Genomic DNA, 21645 nt, shown 5'->3' on the forward strand with positions numbered 1-21645 from the left:
ATGCTCAGATGACCAACAGGATGCATTTCCTTGCCTGGCGCTACCTGCTTTATTTATCAGGACCACAGCAAAGCCAGCTGGCTGCACTTCTGCTCTTTGCAAAAGCTACAGAAGGACATAAAGTAATCAAATGCATGTTGAATGCCGGGATAATTTGCCACCTTATTCCCTTAGACTTTGGTAAGTTTTGAACTTACCCAGTGCCTCTGAGAGCCCGGGCTGCCTTTAAGCCCCCACTAAGGCTCTGAAGACCTGGACGTGAACATCCCAGCTGTTTTCCCATAGGAAGGAGCATTGTTGCAGCGATGCAGGAACTTCCTTCATCTGCCTGACGCGTCTGTTTCGGGTCATTAAGAAAGCATTTCTCAATCGGGAGCTGAGAGAGGTAGGAAGTCCCAGCCTTGTTTTACGAGAGGTCAGCTGTTTGCAGAGCATTTCCCAACCATTTTGCTTTTCCCTCAGCCTTTGGAAAGGAATCTTCAATCCAGCAGGGCATGGCATGTTGGGAACAAGAGGTCCTGGGAGAAAACTGTTCTTCTGCAGATAGTGGCACAGTTGTTTTTTTTTCTTTGACTGGGAATGACCTTTGTTCCCTAACCACAGCTTTCCCTGGTGAGGTAGGGTTTAATCCCACAGTTAGCCTACCCCGGAGGGACAGTTTAAGCCTCAGGGAGCCCTGCAGTCACACTGCCTGGGGGAGCATGTAAGTTTCCTGGTGCAGACCTCAGCATGATGCTCCCTGACAGGCAGCTATGAATCTCCCAAAGGATGCGGCTGTTTAACCTCATCCATATGTTGAGATCCACTAAGAAAACACTCCCCTCTGGCACATGAACAACTGTGCTGGTTAATAAATCAACACCACAGGTGGGTTCACCCTGATCAGGGTGGGAGCTCACCTTACACACACGCTATGCATCGGTGCCCTGCAGCTTTGCAGCAAGCAAAAGAAAACCCAAGCTGGTAAGCCCTCAGTGTGATCTCCAGGTGCTGTGCACACACACACACCGTGCTCTCATATCACCACAGCCACTCTTAAACACACATAGTTATTCTCTGGCTTTATGGGGAAGGGTGCGCAGCCTCCCTCCAGCACCTGCAGCTGAAGGCGTGACTTGGCAGCAGGTGACACTGCCTCTCCCTGCCTGTAACCACAGCCCTGCACTTGCAGGGCAATCTGAGCAGTGCCCGTGGCACCGGGTGCTCCCACTGCCCCGGCAATGATGGTAGAAGGAATGCTCTCCAAACTGCTCCCCAAGCGTCCATCTGCTCGTCTCACACAGAAATATCAGCCCCTCGGGAGCATCGAGCCGGAAGAGGAGGTGAGGATTTCCCAAAGCCTTGGCTGGGACCTGCTGAAATACTTTGTGTGCCTGAGGTTGAGTCTGTCGCCTCTGCCTGCCAGTCTGCTCTGTGCCGTGGGAGTGCGATGTAGCTGTGCTCTGCGAGCTGCAATGGGGGTAACAATGTCTGCCAGGCAGCAGGGTGAGGAGGGGGCTTGTTTCTATGGGATGCATGCACTGCACACAGCTCAGGGCCTGCAGGTTGTAGGGCAGAGCACCCACCCTGTGGGTTCCCTGTGTTGCTCCTGGGCTTTGCACTGAGGCTCCTGAATGCTCGCTTTTCCTGTGAGATGCTGATGTATGAATGCTGGTTTTTACTACCTCTTATCGCTGCCATCACCAAGGGGTCAAAGCACGGTAGTTCAGGTGTGACATTTGTTGCTACTGTTGGTTTTTCTCCGCTAAAACTTGCGGTCTGGGATTCTTTTGTTGCCACGTTTGCTCAGCACAGGGATTTCCATTGCTTAAGACACACTTTTCTCCCACACATCAGAGCAATGCGGTGCCCTCCCACATGAACCCGATCCTCAGCCTGCAGGGTTCGCCCTTAGTCCTGTCCCTACAAAACCATCCATGCGCTTCCAGATCCTCAGGTTCTTTCCTGCAATCATCTGATTGAAGCCTGTTCTCAGATATCACTCCTGCTAATCCTCTGAGCCTTTCAGAGCCTTGTCTTTCCAGCAGAGGGGCTGATCAGTGTAACAGAGAGAAGAAAGCAAGGCATTGAGCTCTTCCCCATAGCAGCACAGTGGGTGGTGCTGCTCCGTGCTCCTCAAGCACAACTCCTGGCCCCAAGGAGAGGGCGATGCTGCTGAGACTGTAAATGTCTTCAGTCTTGTTTCAATGGGAGGCTGAGGTTTCTAACACTGTGCAGTCAGGTTGTTTCCAGCAATTAGGCCAACTCGTTCTGTGCCTGTGCCAAAGTAAACAGTGATACATATTTACTGCAGGACATACGCCCTGCTTGAATTATAGCTCTGGTCCTGCAGAGTGTGACGTGCTCATAGCATGGCAGGAGTGACCAGAGTTTCTGCTGTGGGCACAGCGAGTAGTCAGAGATGGGAAAGCATTGCGGCTTCAGGTGGGTCCTTGGAGGACCCATAGCAGGCTCAACACAAGGCATCCATTGCAGCACAGCTCTGCAGGGGATGGAGGATGTCAGGAGGGGTCTCATTCCAGAGCCTTTCTGAATGTTCCTGTTACTTAGGGGCACACCAGAAAACCTTCTAACAATGCTGTCACAAGTAGAAACCCTTTCAAGGCCTATGGGGTCACTGCTGGTCTGTTGGGTGGAGTAATGAATAGCACAGTTATTTCACCCCAAAAAGAAAATTTCCAAGCTGTGCTATTTAAGTTCACCCAGCAATTATTTGTATCTCGTATGCATCCCAGTAACTGCCATGGCTTGAACAACTTGATGTATCAGGAGCGTATTCCCAGGCTGTGATTTAGCCTGGTAAATGACTCACATCTCCCTGACACCTCAGGCACTTCACATCAGCAAAACCCTTTTTGTCCTTTCCCTCACTGCATTGAATCCACTCAAGTCTCAGGAGCCAGAGCCTGGAGCACAGACACTACCCAGCCCTGTCCTCCATTCAGGGCTGAGGTGGGCTTATTTCATTCAGTAAGCATGGAGAATACACAAGAAGTCTTCTGCTGAAGGCTTTAAAGGACCTCTAAATAACTTAGACTACTTTCAACCACATTTACAACACACAAACTGATCCAGGAGCCCCAAGCTTTTCCCCTTGCTGCATAACAATTGATGGGTTGTTTTGTGGCCAAGGATGGAGGTGATGGGACAAACAGCTGCACAGCTCTGCCACAGAGCTCTGCTGTTCCCCAGCATCCCCTGAGCTTGCAAAGCAGTGGGTAAGTTCTGATTCTGGTTTTGTTGTATCTTGTTCAGCTGTACAGTGTCACTCTATTGTGCTCGAGTTATGTGTAAGGGAGAAAGAGCTGAAAATATGAATTGTTAATGTTGATAGCCTACATCTGGTTTAAGACATAAATAGAAAGTGATGCAAAGCATGCTCCCAACTTGTGCATCACTGGAGCTGTCCTGGAAATAGAAACCATGCCATGCTGGTGGGCAGTCCTGGCCAGGCACAGGTTGATCACTATGGATTAGCTCACAGCAATAAAAGCACTCATTCACAGCAGCCGTGGTGCTCATACATCCACGCATGTGCTGCCATCATTCCTCTCCTCCACACCTTCCCAAAGGTAAATACTGGTGATAGAGCAGGAGCTGGCAGACCTGGCTGCTCCTACCAGCTCTGTAGGACTGCAGGCACTTTGCCTCTTGCCTGTGCTGCTTCCCATCCTCCAACACCTTTCATTAACCCATGAGCTCCATAAGATGAGGCTGGTTTCTCTCCTCTTGGAGGCAGTGGAGGTGGGGTCTGCCTCCTCCTGTTGGGGCAGAGATCATCCCAGCTCACCATTACCATTCTTTTTTCCCTCTGACAGGTTGGTTTTGTCTTTAACAAGTAAAACCAGGCTTTCCTTGCTCTGAGCATAGAACACACAGTAAAACACTGGCAACGCTGGCATGATAAAATGCTTATCTTGGGCAGGATCCCTACAAACAACAGGGCCCCTCATGCTTTCTTTTCCACAGAACTGCCGCATGTTTGTCTTTTGGCAATCCAGCTCCTAATCGTGTCACATTCTGCCAGCTGATAAGAAGGTTCAGGTGGCCTTTTAACCGAGGCAGCACCTCACCCATTGTGAGGCTTTGATAGAAAGCCACTCAGCTGGTCCCAGTCCTGGCCTGCCCATCTCTGCCACGCAGCCAGAGGGGATTGCAATGGAGATAAACCGACCATTTAGCCTAATAACCCAACAGAACAGAGTGTAATAATGTTGGTCATTCTGGCTGCAAACAGATGTCCTGCTCTCCCACTGCCTACAGGAAGGGTCTCCTGCCTGCAAGCACAGAGCATTCCATCTGCCTTGGGGTGAACACTGGGACTGTAGGGCAATGAGTTGCACCGACTTTGGGGCTGAGGATTAATTAGGGAGTATTTTAAAGAGCTGTGATGGGAAATAGTTTTATGACCTATGGAGCCACAGGGCTGATAGGATAAGAGAATGGTGTTGAGGGAGGGATAGAGAAATGTTAAATGGCTTTCTGCTGATGGGACCCTCGTCTAACAAGTGCTTTATCTCCTCTCTGCAGAGCCAGGAGTGTGAGCTGAAAGTCATTGAGCAGGAGAAGGAGGTGACAGTTCTGCTGCCAAAAGATGCATGTAAATACCATAAAGAAGACTTGGCCAAAGCCTTAAATGTAAGGGGTTTTGGCTACATTCATGAACATAATGCTGCAGACTGTGCAGCTGTTGACCCAAATCATCAGCAGCTCCTTAGAAATCATTGTCATGAGAGTGCACACAACATATTTTCCCTGCTTTTTAGAGCAGGTTTAATTCCAGATCTAACTTGACAGCCTGATCCCCACACCCCAGCTCTGCCCTGTCCCCCACCCACAGCATTGCTGCTGCTGAGTGAATTGCTGGTCCCCAGCTGTGTGCAATGCCTGGCATTGTGGCTGCTGCACGTGGCCAGCAAGATGGATGGAGGGATGCTGAGGCATAGGAGGGGGTTTCCTAGAGAGTTGCTTTGTTCCTGGGCAAAGTGAGAAACTGATGTTGAGACTTGGATTTGTAGCAGTTTTCTGTGAGTATCCGTGTAACGTTGTTTTACATTGATGTCCTGCTAGGTTGATTTACAAACTGGGCTCTCCGAGTTTTCTGTGCTACAGCGCAGGATGAAACATGGTTGGAATGAATTTTCAGTGGATGCCTCAGAGCCTATATGGAAGAAATACCTGGACCAGGTAAGTGTTTTTGGCATGGATTCTTGGTTCCTGCTGATAGCCCCTAGCTGGGGTGGCTCAAACAAGTCTCTATATTGAAATATTCCATGGATTCAGCCCTGGGACAGGACGTGCCTGAGATCCAGAAGCTGTTCCCACAGTAAAGCCATTGTGAGGTGCAGATGCGGGTTCATTTAACCTGGAGATAACATCTTAAAATGAAAATAAACCTTTTTATCTCCATGCAGCCCACGAATCAAAAGTTATAGCTCAGTGAACTGATTTCTGGAGCGCATCTGTTCTCTTTAAGGCAAGTGATAAAATCAGGGAAGGTTTGGGAAAGCCAACTGTACCCAGGAGTCAGGCAAACCTGACAGAGTTTTCTTAAATGCTCTCATATATATTGAAAGCATCTTTCACCTCTCCTAGGAGAATCTTTTATCTCTGGAAGGCCACCTCCCCTGCCCAGGGAGTGGTGGAGTCACCGTACCTGGAGGTGGTCAAGAAAGGTTTAGATGTGATAGTGAGGGACATGGTGTATTGGGGAGATGTTGGCAGTAGACGGATGGTTGGGCTGGATGATCTTGGAGGTCTTTTCCAACCTTGACTATTGGAGCTTCTGTGATTCTTTCAGTACGTAACCAAATAAGAAGTGTGGTTTTATTTGCTTCTTTGTTTGTTTTCAGCCAGCAAGTTGACTCTTTGGCTATTTTCTTAATTTTTATTATTATTACTTTGCTCCCTTTGGTATTATTTTAGCTGGATAAGGAAGATTTTCCTTGCTTTGGAAGGCTTTCTTTTTATTTCATGGATTATCATTTTTTTCCTGTGTCACCAATACACTTTTATTGCTTTGGTGTAAGCATCACTGAATCTCTTCAATGATTCTTTCATTTTCAATAAATAGTGAGGTGCTGAGTTGTTTGGTTTCATTGTTGGCTTTTTGGGGTTTTTTGTGACTCTTCTTTGACTATCTTAAACCATTTCTCCTACGAGGACATGAAACGAACTATTCAGTGCCACCAGTTCCCATTCTAGCTAAATGGAGTGGTGATTTTTGCACATGTGAGCAGGGCCCTTAAAATCCATGCCTAAAAGTGAAGGGAAAAGTGAGAAACTCCCCCATAGTGTGGCTTCCCCATTCTGATCTTGGTGATGGTTTCCATTTTTGGGTGGGGGGAGGTTTGTAACACCTGACAGTGCTGGCTCCTGTGGCCAGGGCAGAGCTTGGCAGATTGATGAGGAGAAAAGGGGGAAGAAAAAGGGAGAGAGAGGATTTCTAGTATCAAATTCTAAAAGACAATAAAAGGTTTTTGTCTGCACCTGTTGTGCCTCTAAGGCGATTTCAGAGCTTGCCCTGCCCTACGTGAAATCCTTGCCTTTCTGAACAGCTCTGAGACCAGCTCAGACCATGTTTATGTTCTGATTGATTTAATTTCTTTTTTCAGTTTAAAAATCCCCTCATTCTCTTGCTGCTGGCTTCCGCTTTGGTAAGCGTCATCACTAAGGAATACGAGGATGCTGCAAGCATCACCATGGTAGGTGCACATCTCCTGAACCCTGACCCTTTACTTCCTAAAGCCAATGTGCCTGTAACACCTCTCTGTCCTCAGGCTGTGCTCATCGTGGTCACCGTGGCCTTCATCCAGGTACGTGCAGCAGGGCTCAGCCCCACAGCCCCCAGCAGGTCACTCATCTGACTTGGCTTTCTTTTCCTTTCTGATTTAAAAGGAATATCGTTCTGAAAAGTCTCTGGAAGAGCTGAACAAGTTGGTCCCCCCTGAGTGCAACTGGTGAGGCACAGCTGGCTGGTGGGGTGTGAGTCCTGTGGGTTATGGGCTGCACTGCATGTAGCTTTAAGCAACCTGCTTTAGTGGGAGGTGTCCATACCAGTGACAGGGGGCTGGAACTGTGGGTCTGTAAGGCTTTTACCATATAAATGCTGTTCATGTCATTTATTGGTAGCATGTAAATATCCTATACTGTGCCCATCTGTTTAAGAATTTAAAATGAGAGCAAGAGGGAAGGAATTCTCTTTTCTCATGGTCTAATGGGAGATGTCCTTGCCCATAGCAAGGGTTTGGAACAAGATGATTTCTGAGGTCTCTTCTGACACAAACCATTCTATGATTCTATGGTTAGTGCAGATTTTGTTATTTACATTGCACGGTCCTTGGGGCAGGGCTCTTGCTTTCCTCCCTGTCATTCCTGAGCCTGCAGAAAGAATAATGAGCTCACAGCCTGCTTTCTTTTCTTCTTTTTCTATTTGTCTAATCTAGCTTGAGGGAAGGAAAACTGCAGCATCTTCTAGCAAGAGAGCTTGTGCCTGGAGATATCATATATCTTTCTGTTGGTGATAGGGTCCCCGCAGACCTCAGGCTGATAGAGGTAAATGCAGCTCCGTGGACAAGGGCCAGCTTTGATAGGGTGTCTTAGCAGTGCAAGAAATAGCGTGTTTTTATTTAGGTTACAGATCTGCTGGTGGATGAATCCAGTTTTACAGGAGAAGCTGAGCCTTGCAACAAGACCGATGGTGTGTTACTGGAAGCTGGAGACATAACCACACTGAGCAATGTTGTTTTCATGGGGACCCTGGTGCGATATGGGAAGGGAAAAGTGAGTCCTCTCATCCCCCAGTCTTTTCCCTGATGGTAATCACAGAATCTTTGAAATAAGATTCTTCATTTACTTTTCTCCTTTCCTTCCTCCCCCTCTTTTCAGGGTGTAGTTATCGGGACAGGTGAAAACTCACAGTTTGGAGAGGTGTTCAAAATGATGCAAGCTGAAGAGGTAAAGAAGTCTCTGGAAATGGTGCATGTGCTGGGTGAAAATCATGAGAGGAAGCACTGCGGGGAGTTAATGCATTAGATCTCTGCTGTTTAGGTCTCTGCTATTGAATGCCTACATGACTGAGAGATGCCTGAGCCATATGGCTTCTTGTTTGGTTGGTTTTCTTTATTTATTTTCCTCCACTTCCTCTAGCTGTATACATTCATAGTTCTATACGTGCCGTGCTTTCACTGGCTGCAGCTCTGAACCAAACGCAGATGAGGTGTTAGAAACTAATCAGCTCTTGATCTTAGGTTTGGAGTGGGTAAGCACTGAGCAGTAAGGGGCAATTGTGAGGGCCATCATTCTACCTTACCTTTATCTTCTCATCTTTCCTAACGCACAAAGGAAAAACAGCTGTTTTCTCATATTTCCAGACTCCCAAAACGCCTCTCCAAAAAAGCATGGACAGGCTGGGGAAGCAACTCACCCTTTTCTCCTTTGGTATAATTGGTAAGTTGAACACAATGCTTACAGCTGTGTGTGGGGCTGGGAGAGCCCTCAGTGCTCCAGGGCTGCTGCTCTCGAAAGTACTTGATGGGGATGAATGGGATTTGGGGAGGTGTAAGCAGAGATTCCTGGGAAGGAGAGATCTGCTGCACTGTATAATTCCTTTTCCAACAACAGCTAAAGCAGATTGGAGAGGTATAATTTTCTTAATGGTTTTTAATCAGATGTTTTCCCCACGCTAGGTTTAATAATGCTCATTGGCTGGTTACAAGGGAAGCATCTTCTCAGCATGTTCACCATTGGAGTTAGGTGAGGACTTGAAAGCTCCTTTCTCTTTGATTTGTACTGAAATATGTCCCATGGAGTTTCCTGTTCAAAACAGTGGACACCTCACAAAACAGAGCTTGCACATACTGATCTTGCACCAGTGTGATTAATGTTGGCTTTACGATTGAGTTTAGCAGAAAAAGAAGCATAGATGTCTCTGGAAATCAATTACATTCAAATATATTTCTCCTTATTTTCTCTGAACAAAGTATTCAGAAAGTCTTCACTGGCACTTCCCAGTTCATCCTGCCGCGAATGTCCTTTCCTGTCTGTACTATGAATTTAGTGGGAGTGAACAACAGCAAATATTAGCCTTTGCTGTTCTTTCTAGATTTACACATAGTGACAGGAATGTGCGTTTTATGGGCATGAAATGCATGTACAAGCCCTTAATCAAACATAATAAACCATGTGTTTTTAGTAGCGCCCATAAAATCTATTGTTTGATGTTGCGATGACTCTCAAATGTGTCCTTCAGAAAAAGCTTTCCATGGAAATGAAAATAAAAATAAAAACAAAACTGCAGGTGACGAGACAACAGAGCAACAGTCAGTGAAGTGGCAAAGAAAAGCAGCTGGGTGTGAACGCTGGGAGCAGCCCATGGCTTTGAAAGTCCTCCTTGGTTACGCTTTGGATTTATAAGTGGAAGTGCTCAATTACCCAAGGAATAATTAAAGGACAGATGTGGCCAGCATCTGAGTTTTCTATGCATGCCAGCCGTTGTGGGCTTTAATGTTGACTGCATTCGGTGTGCGCAGCATAGAGATGCTGTGCAGCTCCTGATGTAGTTTGCAACCACATGTAGGAGATGTGGGGCTGTGTGTGGATGGGATTCAGTAGCTGCCACATGAGATGTGATGTCCCTTTGGAAAGGTTGGTCAGCACTTTCAGTCTGACATGTATATTGGAACCATTTTCTCTCTGTTGTCCCCAGCCTGGCGGTGGCTGCCATCCCAGAGGGCCTTCCCATCGTGGTCACTGTGACGCTGGTGCTGGGTGTTCTTCGCATGGCCAAGAAAAGAGTGATTGTGAAGAAGCTGCCCATTGTAGAAACATTAGGTGAGTTTGCAAAGGAGCCACAGGTTTTGGTCATTCATTCAAATTCAGTTGAGCCTCTGTTTGATTTTTATTCTATCACATAATTTGTATTACTTTATTTAATTGCTTTGTTACTTATTTATTATTTTAATATAGAAGTATGTGTATTTTATCTTGGGATATGCTTACTGGGCACCCACTCAGACTTTAATGCTACTCCATGTTCCTCACCTTTTTCCCTTATTTTAGTGACAGTAACATGATCAGGTGCTGTCATCCACTATGAGTGATGCAGAGAGAAATCAACTGTGGCATCTTCCTCCTGCTGCAACCCAACCCATGACAGTGGCCCATGGGGAGCAATGCTCCTCTGCAGCCATGCCTGCTCTGTTTGGGTTGAAATGCTGGGTTTCCCCTGTTTCATGGGACCATCTTGCAGGTCCCTGCCATCAACTTCACTGCCTGGCTACAAAGCCCTGCAGCCCCTCAAGTTGAGCATGGTGGTATTGACAAAACTATCTGCTTTCTTGCAGTCTATGTAGCCATCTCCCTCATGTCCAAAGAGCTGTGGGAAGAAGGGATAAGAGAGGATGTTGAGAAGGCATCCAGCCCACTCTCACAGCATGGGGCAGAATAAACTCTTATGAAAGTATTCCTTCACCTCCTCCTATCTTCAAACTGGCTCTCATCCCCAGGTCGCTGTGTTCCAGGCTTTGCTATTCTGACCTTGGTCAGTATGGCAATTATATGAAGGGGAAGATACATTGTGCATTTAGGATTACTCATTAAAATGTGCACCAGATGCCAAGCTGGGCCTAGGTAGTTCAAGATATCTGCTGTGCAGCCGGATCTGCAGCTAAGATTTGTCTGACTTTGAAATGCTGCTATTGTTTAAACTGTCCTTGTTTGTTCTGCAGTTAAGGAATCTTATCACCCTGATTTTATTGTACCTGCCCTGACCCAAGACATCTGAGACTGCCTTATCTCATTAAGAATTTTGTTCTGGAAGGGCTGCACCCAAATAGGCATAACTGCCAGATGTCCAGGTACTCTGCCAGATGACCTAGAAGTGAAAAAAGCTGTACTTTCTGTACATAAATTGTACAGTAAGGTTCTAAAAGGGAGGAAAATAATTAGAGAATCACCAAGGTTGGAAAAGACCTCCAAGATCATCCAGTCCAACCATCCACCTACCACCAATATTTCCTTGCTAAACCACATCCGTCAATACAGCATCTAAATGTTCCTTGAGCACCTTCAGTGGTGGTTTCACCACTCCCTGGGCCTCCCAGGCATTCCAGTGCCTGACCACTCTTTCAGAGAATAATTTTTCCCTCATGTCCAACCTGAATGTCCCCTAGTGCAACTTGAGGCCGTGATCCTCCAGCTTTACCTGGTTCTGTAACTGAAAGTAATTGAAAATGAAACATTAGAGGCGATAGCACAGAAAAGCCAGTCAAGTCAAAACTGCAAGGGTTTGTTAAACAGTCCATCTGAGGCAGCTTGTGGCAGAGTGAGAATTTGATACTTCTTCTTGGAACATAGTAATAGCTTTTCTGTTGTTGTGCCGTGCCTGGATATGCTGGCCACCTCCTGGAGATCATGGTCTTCTTTGGCTGCTCATAACCTGATGCTCAAGACAATGTAGACATCTTTAAATGTCTCCTACTGCATCTCACAATTAAATCACTTGCACAATGCCATGAAGCATAATCCAATTCCTTTCCTCTCATCCTTTCCTTACAACTTAATGAGTTCTGATTTAAAATCTTCCCTGCATCAGGCTGCTGCAATGTCATCTGCTCAGACAAGACGGGCACTCTGACTGCCAATGAGATGACAGTGACTCGGCTCGTGACCTCAGACGGCTTCCAGGCAGAGGTATGGAGGTGGTGATGTGATGTGGACCTTCCTATTTAAGCTCAGTGGGGCTGACTTGCTTTTAGTTCTATAAAGCCCAAATATGGAGCATTGAGTTGGTCCCCAGAAAAGCATGTCACTGTACATCGCTGCCTTGGTCAAAGAGAAGGGACTTTCACAGTGCTGGAGAGACGTGCAGCCCCAGCTCTGTCTGTACAAAAGCCATAAACAAACTGACTTCATCTGCTGTTCTCTGCAACTGTAAACACTGAAATCTGTTGTAGAGCCTGGAAGTCTATCTATTATAGGAATATTTATTACGAGTAAGTTAATACTTGGCTCATTTACCTGCTTGCAGAGCTGATAAATGCAGGCACGATCAGTGCTTTAGCAATACCAGCTAAAACCCACTGTGACCGAAGAACAAGATCTCTTGACTGAGCTGCACAGCACTTCTACAGACCTTGAGTTCAGAAAACAAGCTGATCCTTTTGGTCTTATATTTTCTTAATATACATTCACTACCAGCAGCATTGCCTTGAGCTAGAAAGAAAAATCCCAGCATCCCTTCAAAATCAGAACTCAAGTGCACCTCGCTGTATGGAGACCTGGTGTCCCCATGTGTCTTGTGTGGCACTGAGAAAGTTGTTTTCTCTCCCTCCTCTCCTCAGGTCAGTGGGGTGGGCTACAATGGAGAAGGAAATGTTTATCTTCTGCCATCAAAGGAAATTCTTAAAGAATTTTCCAACGTCTCAGTTGGAAAACTAGTGGAGGTAAGTACAAGTTATGAATCAGCTTGTCCTGTTTGCATTCAGTTTTGATTAGTACAGATTAGCACATTAGCAGCAATAACAGGAAGGTCTGAGTTTTCATGACTTATGAAGTTGGTTTGATACATACCGTATTTTGCTTCAGGTTCATTTATCCAAAATGTAAAATTTACCCCAAAAAAGGGGCATGTTCTGTGGATTAAGCAGGTTTAGAAAGCACAAGAACTGATCTCAGGAGATGCAGTTATACGGAGTAGTACATCTTTTGGGATGTGGTTGCTTTTGTTTTCCAATCTCTCTCTATTTCAATTAAAGAGATAGAAAAAGCTATTAATTTACTTGTAGAAATACTCACATGGTTCATTTCTGCCTGTTTTCTAGGCTGGCTGTGTGGTCAATAATGCTGTTATCAGGAAAAACAGTGTGATAGGACAGCCCACGGAAGGAGCTCTCCTTGCACTTGCAATGAAGGTGAGATTGTTGAGATATAAAACATTCCAGTACTAAAAAATAATAACAAAAAAAGGAAAAGCTGGACCTGGTAAGTCTGACAGCAGTAATCACATTTCTTTGAAGTCCGCAGACTGCTTTTATCCTTTCTTTCCTTCTCTCTTCTCCCCAGGGTTGTAGATGTACACCTCTCCCATTTAAGTCTCTTGTCGTGGACAAACACCTTCCCTGAGCTTCTGTGCTAACAGCAGTAATTGTTTTGCTTGGTTAATTAGTGCAGTTATTCTGAGCTCAAACCAAAATGTCTGTTTACATTTCCTCTGGATTCCAGTTAAGAGTTCAGGAGGAAGATGAGTGTGAAAAGCAAGCAAGAACTGGCCATGCCAGAAAGCATAGCATAGGGCCACCCTGGGTTGGAACATCTGGTAGCTGTTTACATCTTTCTGATCATGATTATATAAGACAAGAGTTTTGAATGAATATTGTACTCATATTCAGAAGGCCATAAGCACCTCAAGGAATCATCAGACCAGCCCTATACAACTTGTGACCCTCTGAGCTCAGGTAGGCTGTAAGTTACAGCATGCGGGTGGCTGATGAAGCGATACAGACATCTGGTTTAGCTCCTAATGTTAAAGCCTGTAAGTCTAACAAAGCTGATCCAAAGCCCCACTGAGGGCCTGAACAAAAGCTTCAAACTACGGGTTAGTTTACCCCATATCAGGCACCAAAGGGAAAAGGTTTTATTGAAACAGAGGTTCTACTCTTCCCCATGCTTTCTCTTGAGCTCTGTGGTATACAACTGCCTTTGAAGTACATGGTCAGTTCTTGACATATGCCGTGCTTTGGCACTGTGCAGCATTACAGTGCTTCTCTTATTTTACTGTACTTCAGATGGAATTAGCTGACATAAGAGATATTTATGCACGGAAGAAGGAAATTCCATTTAGCTCCGAACAGAAGTGGATGGCTGTGAAATGCACCCTGAAAAATCAGGTAAAGCAAACAGTGCTGTGGGCTGGTTTCGTGTTTCTAATTGTGCACCTCAACAATGGGCATGAAATGGTATCTCTTCAGCAAACAGTGCTTTCAGAAGTTAACTGTATCAGGAGGAAAAACTGAGCAAACCTCAGAATTCCTGACTTGGGTGTAATTTTAGTTGGTTGTTCTGTGCTCGAATTGGAGAATTCTTTCTGTGTAGTGGTTTGATCAGGCAAACAAAAGCTGTTGCTGAAAACTGGCAGGGGAAGGGAGATGTGATGCTTAGAAGAAAGCGTTGGCCATTCTTCCCTCCCTGCTTAATAAGGAGCTTGACTTAACTAAGATCATTCTCATGCCATTTCTTCCCCCTCCCTGCCCCCCAATAAAATACATTATGTTCTTGCTTTAAAGGATCAGGAAGATATTTACTTCATGAAAGGAGCATTTGAAGAAGTGATTCGATATTGCACTATGTATAACAGCAGTGGCATCTCATTAATGCTCACACCTCAACAGAAAGCCTCCTACCAGCAGGAAGAGAAAAGAATGGGCTCCTCAGGTCTCCGGGGTCAGTCCTTGTTGTCTGTGTCCCTTCTTATGCCCCAATGCCTTCCTGCTTTGTTCTGGTTAGGATGGGCAGAGGTTTAACCCTTAGCATCACTTGCATGATCTCTTCATGGTACGTGTCAGAGTCTAGCAAGGGTTTTAGTCCACTGGGTGTTGCTTACCATTAATCTTTTCTCCCTTTTTTTCCCTTCTTTTTCCTTCTGTATTTAAATTAGTGAGCATGAAAGGAGCTAAAAATAATCACTGGTACCAGTGAGTGTTTCTTTTCCCTGAAATGTTGTGATCATCTGTGTTACAGTCTGAAAGTTGCATTGAAAAGCTTCGCCTGATCTAGTCAATGCTCTGCCAAGTTTTGCTTTAAAGAGCTGTTTCAAGAGCGACAAAAAGCAACTGCAAAGGGGGGTCAGAGCATGGATTCGAGCACTGATATTTTCATTTGATGTTTAGTTCAGTTCTTTATTACGACCAAACGTAACAATCTCCTTTTGATCCTGACTTTGTGTCAGTGCATGAACTGGAAAAATTGTTATAAATGTGGTGTTTCCTTCATTGCTGAGAAATCACATGTCATGGTTTTGTAATGTTAGGTAACCCGTGACATCACATCAGTAACATCTTAGACTTTCACACAGTAACAAAGGTTTATCATCTCCTGTGCATGGTCCAGGGATGTAAGTAAATGAGAACATGTCTTGGCAGCGAGGTCTGGAAGATGTAGTTAATGTATGTGTTCTCCAGTCCCATGTCATGTAGTTACTGGTGTCTGGAGCTTGCTTGGCTGTATCTAAATCTGGTTTGTGAATGGCAAATCACCTTCCAGAAGAAAAGCAATTAGCTGAGGCGGCTGCTGTGGGTTTGTGATTCAGTCATCAGAGCGATGCTGCCCTGAACACCTGGCAAAATGTCCCGGAGTTATTCAGGACCAATTGGATGATATGGTTAGGCAATGAGAACAGAAACAATGTGCTCAAAGCCTTTCTTCATGTGATGGAAGTTGCACTAGTTGAACTGGATTTATTTCTCAAATTATAGATTAAAATACAAAAAAAACCCACTTATGTTTTCACGGGGTCACTGTTGTTTTACATAATGCTTCAACAGTATCTGGTCTAATGCCAGACTGTCTCAATCCATTTGCTTTTAGGGAAGAATTGGTAGATATTTAAATTAGAAATAAATCATAAGGGAAATCTAGGAAACAGAAATGCTCTGATTCTGGCAAACCTGTATTATTTGAGCTGAGTGATTTTTTTCAGCCTCCTATAGAATAAGATCTGAATATCTGGCTCAAATGACTTTTTCAGTTGGAAAACTGGAAAGCTAAGATCTCCCCTAAATGTCCATTTTAATGTACGGAAGTGAATTGTAAGTAATTTTGCTTTGTTGTCTTCTTTTCCCCCCTCCTCTGTTTCCAGTACTCGCTTTGGCTTCAGGTTCAGAACTTGGCAAACTAACCTTTTTGGGTCTGGTTGGAATAATTGATCCCCCCAGGGCTGGAGTGAAAGAAGCTGTGCAAGTCCTTGTTGAGTCCGGTGTCTCAGTAAAGATGATAACTGGAGATGCCCTGGAAACTGCTGTGGCTATAGGTAATGAACCTGGTTTCCTTCCTGTGGGCCTGAACTCTGTCAAATCAGTCCAGTGTTGTGTTACGTTACCTATCAATGACCATCTTTATTGTTCTTTTTGTTTGTGTAATAGAGGCTCTAAATATCACTGACTTCCTGCCTTTTCCATTGAAACAAATACTAAACACAGTAATAAAAGACCTCTGCGCTATGGGCCAAATTCCTGTAAATTGTGCTGTTTTAGAGCAAGAAAGGCAAAATCTCAGTGTAGTGCCCTTAAATGAGATAAATGGCCTTGCTGGGATTATGGACTCTGCTGATGTTCCAAGTGTGAGCATCTCTGTGCTTCCCATTTTTGTCTTTAGAAGTACACAGTGCAAGCAGCAGAGAGGAGAAGGCTGGACATAGTACCAGCTCCAGCCCTGAGTATTGCATTGCTTCCACACTGCCACGGTGACTGCCTTTACCAGCTCTTAAATTGCTGCCCCTGCTCAAGTCAGGAAAAATAGCTGCCTTTTTCCAAAGCTGATGAGCGGATCTTATTCTGGGCTTTTCTTTGCAGGGCAGAATATTGGTCTTTGCAATGGGAAACTGAAAGCCATGTCTGGGGAAGAGCTGGATCAAGTGGAAGAGTCAGAACTCTCATCCACTGTCAAAAATGTAATGGTTTTGCACACGGTATCAAGGCCTTGTTTAATCACCACGAGCATCCATCTCACACCATCATGTGTTTTTGTTTTTCAGATTTCCATTTTCTTTAGAACAAGTCCAAAGCACAAGCTAAAAATCATAAAGGTACTAAAAGCTTCTCACATCCATCGTAAACCTTGCAAAAATAAGGCACAGGGTGGGTCTCAGGAGTTCTGTCCATGACCTGATCTCCCAGGGCAAGCTCAGCTCAAACTAAATGACCAGAAAACCAAAGACGGTTTGGTTGGCACTACTTATGACAATACTGTTAGTGTTCCTGCTGCATGCCTCTCCTGGGTCGTTTGAGAGATGCAAGTAATATTACGCTTGGTATTAACAAGCAATCTGCATTCAGAGCTGTGCAGCAGTTCTGTTCTGTGCCCATCCTGTGATTGCCAACAGGACTTCTCCTGGCTTCAAAGTCCCTCCTTCTCTTCTCCCCCACAGGCTTTGCAGAGAGCTGGTGCCATTGTGTCAATGACAGGAGATGGTGTTAATGATGCCGTGGCTCTGAAATCTGCCGATATTGGGATTGCAATGGGGCAGGCGGGTACAGATGTCAGCAAAGAAGCTGCCAACATGATCCTTGTGGACGATGACTTCTCAACAGTAATGTAGGTTCAGAGACTTCCCTAATATCTGACCCTTTCTAACTTCAGATGCTTTCTGGTTATCCATTGCAATGAGGCTGTTATGTGACCAGCCTTGGAAAAATCACAAGATTCAGGATGTGTAAGTGGAGATGAATTCCTCAGCATGGCCTGGCTCGCTTTCAGTTGCGTGTACTGCAATAACTTTTTTGTTTCAGGTGGTGGTGACAAAGCTGGCTTTCACCTGAAAGCCCTGGCTTCTTGTTGCTGTAGCTATAGAGATTCCTCAGTTACTGTAGCTACCTGGAGCTTTAAAAGTGCCTTCAAGTCTGGGTAATCTTGACTTGTTCCCTCTGCCTTGTGCAAGAAGCTCAGGGGAAAGATGCATAATTTGCAACACTCTGCTGGTTTCTAACAACAGGGATGGAAGGCAGAGTAGAGTGAGGATATAATAGGTCACATGTCTGCTTTATGAACCAAGGCCTGGCCACATGAACCACAGTTTTCAGATTGATTAGTCCTGATAAAATCATTCTAACTGAGAAGATGCATTGTTCTCCTCTTTCTAAGCTGAGGCCTTTATTTCAGCTAAGTGCTAGCGAAGGTAACTCATCTTCAAGGTGTCATAGAGAGATCTCAGTGTGAAACACTGTTAATGTTAGTTATTTAATAAATTCTCCCCTCTCTTCCAGGAATGCAATAGAAGAGGGAAAAGGAATATTTTACAACATAAAAAACTTTGTCCGGTTCCAGCTGAGCACGTAAGTTCTTGTTTGCTTTAAGTGCTGTGGAAGCAAAGCTGTGCAGACTAAACCTTCTTTTGTGCTTTGCAGGAGCATTTCAGCTTTGAGCCTAATTACTCTGTCAACAGTGCTCAACCTACCAAATCCACTCAATGCTATGCAGATCTTATGGATCAACATCATCATGGATGGGCCCCCAGCCCAAAGGTATAAAAGAGACAAACAAGCAACATAACAGCTTGTGTTGGCTTAGGAGCACAGGCTGTTATGATTTCTTATCGGTGTGCCAATCACTTGATGGTTAAATAAGACAAAATGTACTTATGTTCCCTTCTGGTCCCTCCTAAAGCTATTTACTACTTCTGTACTTGAGGTTTGGCATCTTCCTGTTTTGGGGTGGAACCAAAATCACAAGATACAAGAACATCATTGAACTGCTAATTACAGCATCTTCATTATGGAAGGGGTGTTGGCCAAAATCTCACCCCTAGCGTTCCCTCTCTGATGACATATGGGTATGATGCACTATGATAGTTTAATATTATGTCATTGTAGCAGTTTGTTTTGCAAAACAAAAGAGAGCTTTTATCTTGCTCTCACAGATAATGCAGCCTTATGTCACATTGCCAGAATGCTGGCATCTCTCATGCTTTATTTAAAAGAATTTAATCTTCCAGATCCATCTTCTCTTACCAGCAATATCATTTCAGGACAACCTGTGTTAACTAAACGCAGCATTCCTCTTCTATTTGAGGCAGCTTGGGAGTTGAACCTGTTGATAGGGATACAATCAAACAGCCGCCCCGATGTATTACGGACACTATACTCAGCAAATCACTGATCCTGAAAATCTTCATGTCAGCTCTAATTATCATCAGTGGAACCCTCTTTGTCTTCTGGAAGGAGGTGAGGAAAATCTGCAGTGGTGTCTTGTTTTCATCAGGGTGGATGAAGAATGAAGTGAAGGGCAATTTCTGAAGGCAGTACACGTTAACTTCCTGAAGTCCATGCAGTGGGGAAGGATTAGTAAGGGCACGGTGTTAGGAAGCCAAAGTCCTTGCTGTGTTTCTGCCTTCCTGTCTTGCCTCTTACTGGGCCTTTCCTATCTAGAATGAGAAAAACTTGTGACTTGAAATGAAGCCTCTGGAGTTCCACAGCCGTAAAGAATATCAAGCACATAAATACTGCAGATATTGGTTAGTTGAAATTATTAGTGCTGTAACAGTGCAGATAATTCACTTTAGAATATGCTTCATACAAAATCTATGTTGGTTAAAAATAGGGTTGATAAGATCGTAAACCCAGCAATTAGCAGGAAGAAATCAATGCTGCCTACCTATACCATCTAGAAGTAGATTTGTTCTTTTGCTCGACTGTACTTTGAACTGCCTGGGATCGTTACAGGGAATATTTAGTTCATTTATTGCATGGAAAGGCTTAAATAACCCCTGGAACTCTGTGTGTGCATTCAGAACCCTACAGGTGGTATAACCCCCCGGACCACAACCATGACTTTTACGTGCTTTGTTTTTTTTGACCTCTTCAATGCTCTGACGTGCCGCTCTCAGGTGAGATCGTCGTGTCAGCAATAATTTCTGCTCTAAAAAAAACCCATAGAACACAAACATTTTGCATGGGAAGGCTTATTTTTTTTTAACAGTCCTTTAAAGCTGTGTGATATTTATCATCTTTGCTATCCATCGTTGTTCAAATGTAATGCTTTCAGCTACCCAGATCTGCATTCATATAACTGCAATAATCCCAATAGTAGTAGAGTTTATGTGCAAAGAAACAGCCTGACATTCAAATACGTGGTTTGGAAATGCTATGTTTCTTTTTTTCCCCTTCTCTAGACAAAGCTGATACTGGAAATAGGCTTCTTTCGGAACCGCATGTTCTTATATTCTGTGCTTGGGTCATTTCTGGGACAGCTGGCTGTGATTTATGTCCCTCCATTACAAAAGATCTTCCAGACAGAGAACTTAGGAGTGCTGGGTAAGTTACAAAATACATATATATCTTCTAAGCTACTTTAAAAAGCAGATGGAATTGCCAAGTCGTTACGTGATAGCTCCTCTGAGATTGCTGCTAGGAGAAATCAGGCAGCAGCACACATACCTGAATACATAGAAGCAGTTACACAGAAACGCTTGTAGTTAACGATATTCCAGGGTAGGTTTTCAGTTTTGATTCACTGTACATAAATGCAGGCAGATTGAGGTTCTTCCATGAGCTCTGATGATTTTTCGTTAAATCAATCTATCCAGGATCATTATGGAGTCGCTTCATTTTGCAGAAAGCTCAGTAAATGTTGCTGAGCTGAAATGCAGTGCGTATTTTAGCATTTGAATCAGTCTGAGCAAACTCTGTGTTGCATTATATCCTATTTACCTTAGGGCACATTGGTAGAAGCAGGGTTCAGTGATTCCAAATGATCAATGATGTCCAGCCATCACGTGGGCTGTACCAGCTGACTGCATGTTTCTTGTCTATTGTGGACAAGACAGTAGACAAGTCTATTCCACTCCAGCAGCTTCCATGAGCGTTGCTAGGCTGTACCTCTGTACTGATGCATCAGAACAGGTCTCTACTGCAGGATGGCCCTCAGCCCAACACAAAACCAGCTGCCCACTGTGTTTGCCCACGCTCTGTTTCCTCTCAACAGACTTGCTCTTTCTTACTGGACTGGCTTCCTCAGTTTTCATTGTGTCCGAGTTGGTCAAACTCTGTGAAAAACGCTGCTGCCACCAGAAGCACAGCAAGGAATACAGGAACTGATGCAAAAGGTGCCCGGAGTGGAGCTGTGACACTGGGTAACTCAAAGCACCGGTCTCTAAGGAACGCATCTTTTCTGAAGATACCCCAGTGAATCTCTACCAGCAGTTCTTCCCACTCTGGTCTGTTCCTTCCTGTACGTAAGCTATGTGAGCTCTACAGACACCTCTGGAATGGCTGCTGTTTTAAACCAAGATCAGGTGTATTTTTATAACGTTGATCTCTGCGCTGAGAATGCTGGTAGCACCCAAACAGAGTAAAGCAGCTTCACACCTGTACAGGAAAATCTGCTGTGCATAAATTGAAGTTTTATTTATTTAAATCACTGTGGTTTTTATTAATAAAATTCTATGTTTTAAAATGATGCACAGAAGTATCTGAACGAGATTCTTGAGTTAAACCCATCTTTTTAATTAGCTGGACAGAGAAGTGCCTTTGTGAGCCCTTCTGTCAGCAATCTGTAGTGCTTCCAGATTCTGTGATCCCTCAGCTTTGATCCAACAGGACTCTAAAGGAATCTGGGCTGAGTTTTCAAACCAAGAGTTGAGAGCTGAAGTGCAGAACTCAGTCAGCCTCCGCTGAACACTGCAGTGGTTTATTTGTCCCTATGCAGCCAGGAGGAGCAAAGTGGTTGGCTGAGCTGGTGTGCAGCGGTGGATGGATTTAATGGGGAAGGGACTCGCTCACACAAGAGCGTGTGATGTTGAGCTTTGGAGTTGGAACAACAGCTGCGTAAAAGTGAGAGATGTTAAGATCAAACCTGCTGCTGAGAACCATTTTCTGGTACACTCTGCTTTGGCAGTATTTAGTAAGTGCTGATGAGGCCTGAGCAAAGAACTGTGAG

At 44.7% G+C, this 21645-nt stretch overlaps 1 protein-coding gene across 4 annotated transcripts; it reads left to right on the top strand.

Annotated features, from left to right (window-relative positions):
• The first annotated feature begins 1046 nt into the window (after positions 1–1046).
• ATP2C2 (ATPase secretory pathway Ca2+ transporting 2) lies at positions 1047–21165 on the top strand. 4 transcript variants are annotated; one of them, XM_015874101.3, is made up of 27 exons: positions 1047–1322; positions 4531–4638; positions 5071–5187; positions 6615–6704; positions 6780–6815; positions 6898–6959; positions 7446–7554; positions 7633–7782; positions 7888–7956; positions 8373–8448; positions 8688–8754; positions 9707–9831; positions 11594–11691; positions 12342–12443; positions 12822–12911; positions 13785–13886; positions 14283–14439; positions 15854–16024; positions 16566–16663; positions 16748–16798; positions 17141–17307; positions 17976–18044; positions 18117–18233; positions 18785–18932; positions 19499–19594; positions 19880–20021; positions 20692–21165. In XM_015874101.3, the coding sequence occupies exons 1-27, from the start codon at positions 1221–1223 to the stop codon at positions 20802–20804; spliced, it is 2832 nt and encodes a 943-aa protein (XP_015729587.2). In that variant the 5' UTR covers positions 1047–1220; the 3' UTR covers positions 20805–21165. The 4 variants fall into 4 exon arrangements, 2 of the variants coding, with proteins under 2 accessions (XP_015729587.2, XP_085407999.1); XR_014947820.1 differs by lacking the exon at positions 16566–16663; XR_014947819.1 differs by lacking the exons at positions 16566–16663; positions 16748–16798.
• The last annotated feature ends 480 nt before the right edge of the window (positions 21166–21645 follow it).

Source organism: Coturnix japonica, chromosome 6, assembly GCF_054131305.1.
Source record: "Coturnix japonica strain WE chromosome 6, WE-NBRP24, whole genome shotgun sequence".
Lineage (NCBI taxonomy): Eukaryota > Metazoa > Chordata > Aves > Galliformes > Phasianidae > Coturnix > Coturnix japonica.